The following is a 2,434-nucleotide window of genomic DNA, read 5'->3' as shown; positions in this document are numbered from 1 at the left end:
ACAGACACACACACACACACACACACACACACACACACACACACACACACACAAAGACAAACAAGTAGAATATAAATAATAAATATTAATAATAATAAAATATATATGCATCTGTATGAGTGTATGTATATATACATATGTATGTGTGTATGTGTATGTATATAGATTTTTTTTTTAAGATTACGTAAAGCTATGTAATAATCAATGCTGCATACTCCGGTAGAGTAGGTGGCGGTATGCACCTGACAAGTTATGATTGCAATCCGCCATTAAACTAAAAGAAGAAGAAGTCTGGCGCTACTGGGCATGCGCACATCAATACAGCGTAATTTTTAGTCACACTGTAAAACAATAATTACTATTTTTTTGGTTTGTAATTGATGCATCGAGAAAACGAGTGAATCGTTACACCCCTATTGCTAAGGTATTCGATTGTAGGTGGTTGCTATTACGTATAGAAAGATAGAAAGATCATAATATATTAAAATAATATAACAAAAAAGTAATTTGAAATAGTTAATGTACTTTTTTTATGTGACCACTTAGTAGTGTGACAGCTTTTTGCAGTGCAGGTCATGAGTCTGAATGTGTGTGTGTGTGTGTGTGTGTGTGTGTTTTTTTTTTTTTCATTATTGTAAGGGGTAGGTTTAGGGTTGGGGTAGGTGTAGACGTTAATAAAACACAATCTAATAGGTAGAAAATTAATTTCATTGTTCGTTTCCGGTCGGAGCTGTATCCCTTCTTGCCACAACCCAGCAACACACAAAACCGATCGAACGGAAGATCAGAAAAGATTGCTTAGACTGACTAACGTGAACTTACCCTTTAGCCAGAAAGTGAGTCATGTCGGTGAATTACGCCGCGGGACTCTCTCCATATGCGGATAAAGGCATCTGCGGCCTCCCGGAGGTGATGTTTACATTTGTTGCCGTTAGCCGGCTAAGTTACGTTAGCTAGAATTAGCTTCATTTAGTGCACATTAGCGTCATATTTAATATATGCTTTACGAAATGTACTGTTATTCTCTATGTAAAGCTATTTCAGTCTCTGTAGACATACGTGTGTAAAGAATATGACAACTGTACGGTTCGTTTCGCTACCAAATAAACCAGAACAAAAACATTAGGCAGTTGCTGAATGAATATGCTAATTATAAAAACATGAAGTCTTTATTTGATTTTACCACAGTGAAGGAGGAAACCATGTGATAAAAGTCACCTTTTGAATAATTTAATATTTATTTTTTAATAAGAATCGCATTTTTTCCCGCCAGGTAACAGTTCACTAGCACAACTCAGAGCAGTTAAGTTCTTGTTCGTTGTTCTCAACGGCTGTTTATGGTTGCCAAGCAACGCCATTAATTTTAAGTCAAATGAGCTATTATCGAACAATATAATGTTATAACTACAACACAATAATATATGGTTACGGCACTGATCTATAATAGAAAAAAATTGATTCTTAGTTATATGTATATTATATATTTGTATGCTTAATATGTGCTTTATAAATAGTACACTATGTCAGATAGATAGATAGATAGATAGATAGATAGATGATATTGAATGCTGAATAGTTCTGAAAGGTTGCTAAGTAGGGCTGTGAATCTTTGGGTAGACAGCGAATCGATTAGATTCACGATTCATAGGTTTTCGATTCGATTCAAGAACGATGTTTGCAAATTCACAACGGTTCGATTCGATTCACAATTCAATTTGATTCGATTTGATTAACGATTCGATTCTGCATTCTTTAAGTGCATTCACAGGATTATTTAAATGCTTCCCTTAAATTCTTTAAATGCTTAGTCAGGGGGCAAATTACACAGCTGCCTTTATGGTTAGAGAACCATAGGTTAGGAAAAAAAACACTTTTGTCTATTGTTAGATGCTAGTTTAATGATGCTATGGCATGACATGGCATATGTAGAAATTTATGTAAGCCAAGATTTTAAAAAAGAGCAGAAATGTCAAATACAATCATTTTATGTATGTACGTAATATGTATTATTATTATTATTATTTTTCCAAGGAATTCTTTTCTTATCTCTTATTTTGAATTTGCTATAAGAAATCAAATACACTGGTATGACATAGGTATTACAAGGAGAAGGTGACTTTTCAGGACATTACCCCATGTCCCCACTTTTCAAAACGCTTATAAATCACACAGAATGGAGTGTATTGAAAATCTGAAATAGCACAAAGTTTCCTGTAATGGGTAGGTTTAGGGGTAGGGTTGGTGTAGGGCGATAGAAAATACGGTTTGTACAGTATATAAACCATTACGCCTATCGAGAGTCCCTACAAGGATAGCTGACCAGATTGTCTGTGTGTGTGTTTGCAGGAGTTTGACAGCCCAGAGGAGCTGAAGACTAAAGTGGAGACACTGGCCCAGTGGGTAAAGGAGTCACAGTACATGGTGGTGCATTCGG

General features: G+C 35.3%; 1 protein-coding gene across 1 annotated transcript in view; it reads left to right on the top strand.

Annotated features, from left to right (window-relative positions):
- Positions 1–646: 646 nt before the first annotated feature.
- Positions 647–2,434, top strand: part of LOC107696599 (NAD-dependent protein deacetylase sirtuin-6-like) — a 26,904-nt gene continuing 25,116 nt past the window's right edge. Inside the window, exons 1-2 of the mRNA XM_016497037.1 lie at positions 647–909; positions 2,347–2,432. Of these exons, the coding sequence (XP_016352523.1) occupies positions 844–909; positions 2,347–2,432 (152 nt within the window). The 5' untranslated portion in view covers positions 647–843. The remainder of the gene's footprint in view (positions 910–2,346; positions 2,433–2,434) is intronic.

The sequence above is a fragment of the Sinocyclocheilus anshuiensis genome, unplaced genomic scaffold, assembly GCF_001515605.1.
Source record: "Sinocyclocheilus anshuiensis isolate Anshui unplaced genomic scaffold, SAMN03320099.WGS_v1.1 scaffold217, whole genome shotgun sequence".
NCBI lineage: Eukaryota > Metazoa > Chordata > Actinopteri > Cypriniformes > Cyprinidae > Sinocyclocheilus > Sinocyclocheilus anshuiensis.
This window is presented reverse-complemented; position numbering and strand designations above follow the sequence as displayed.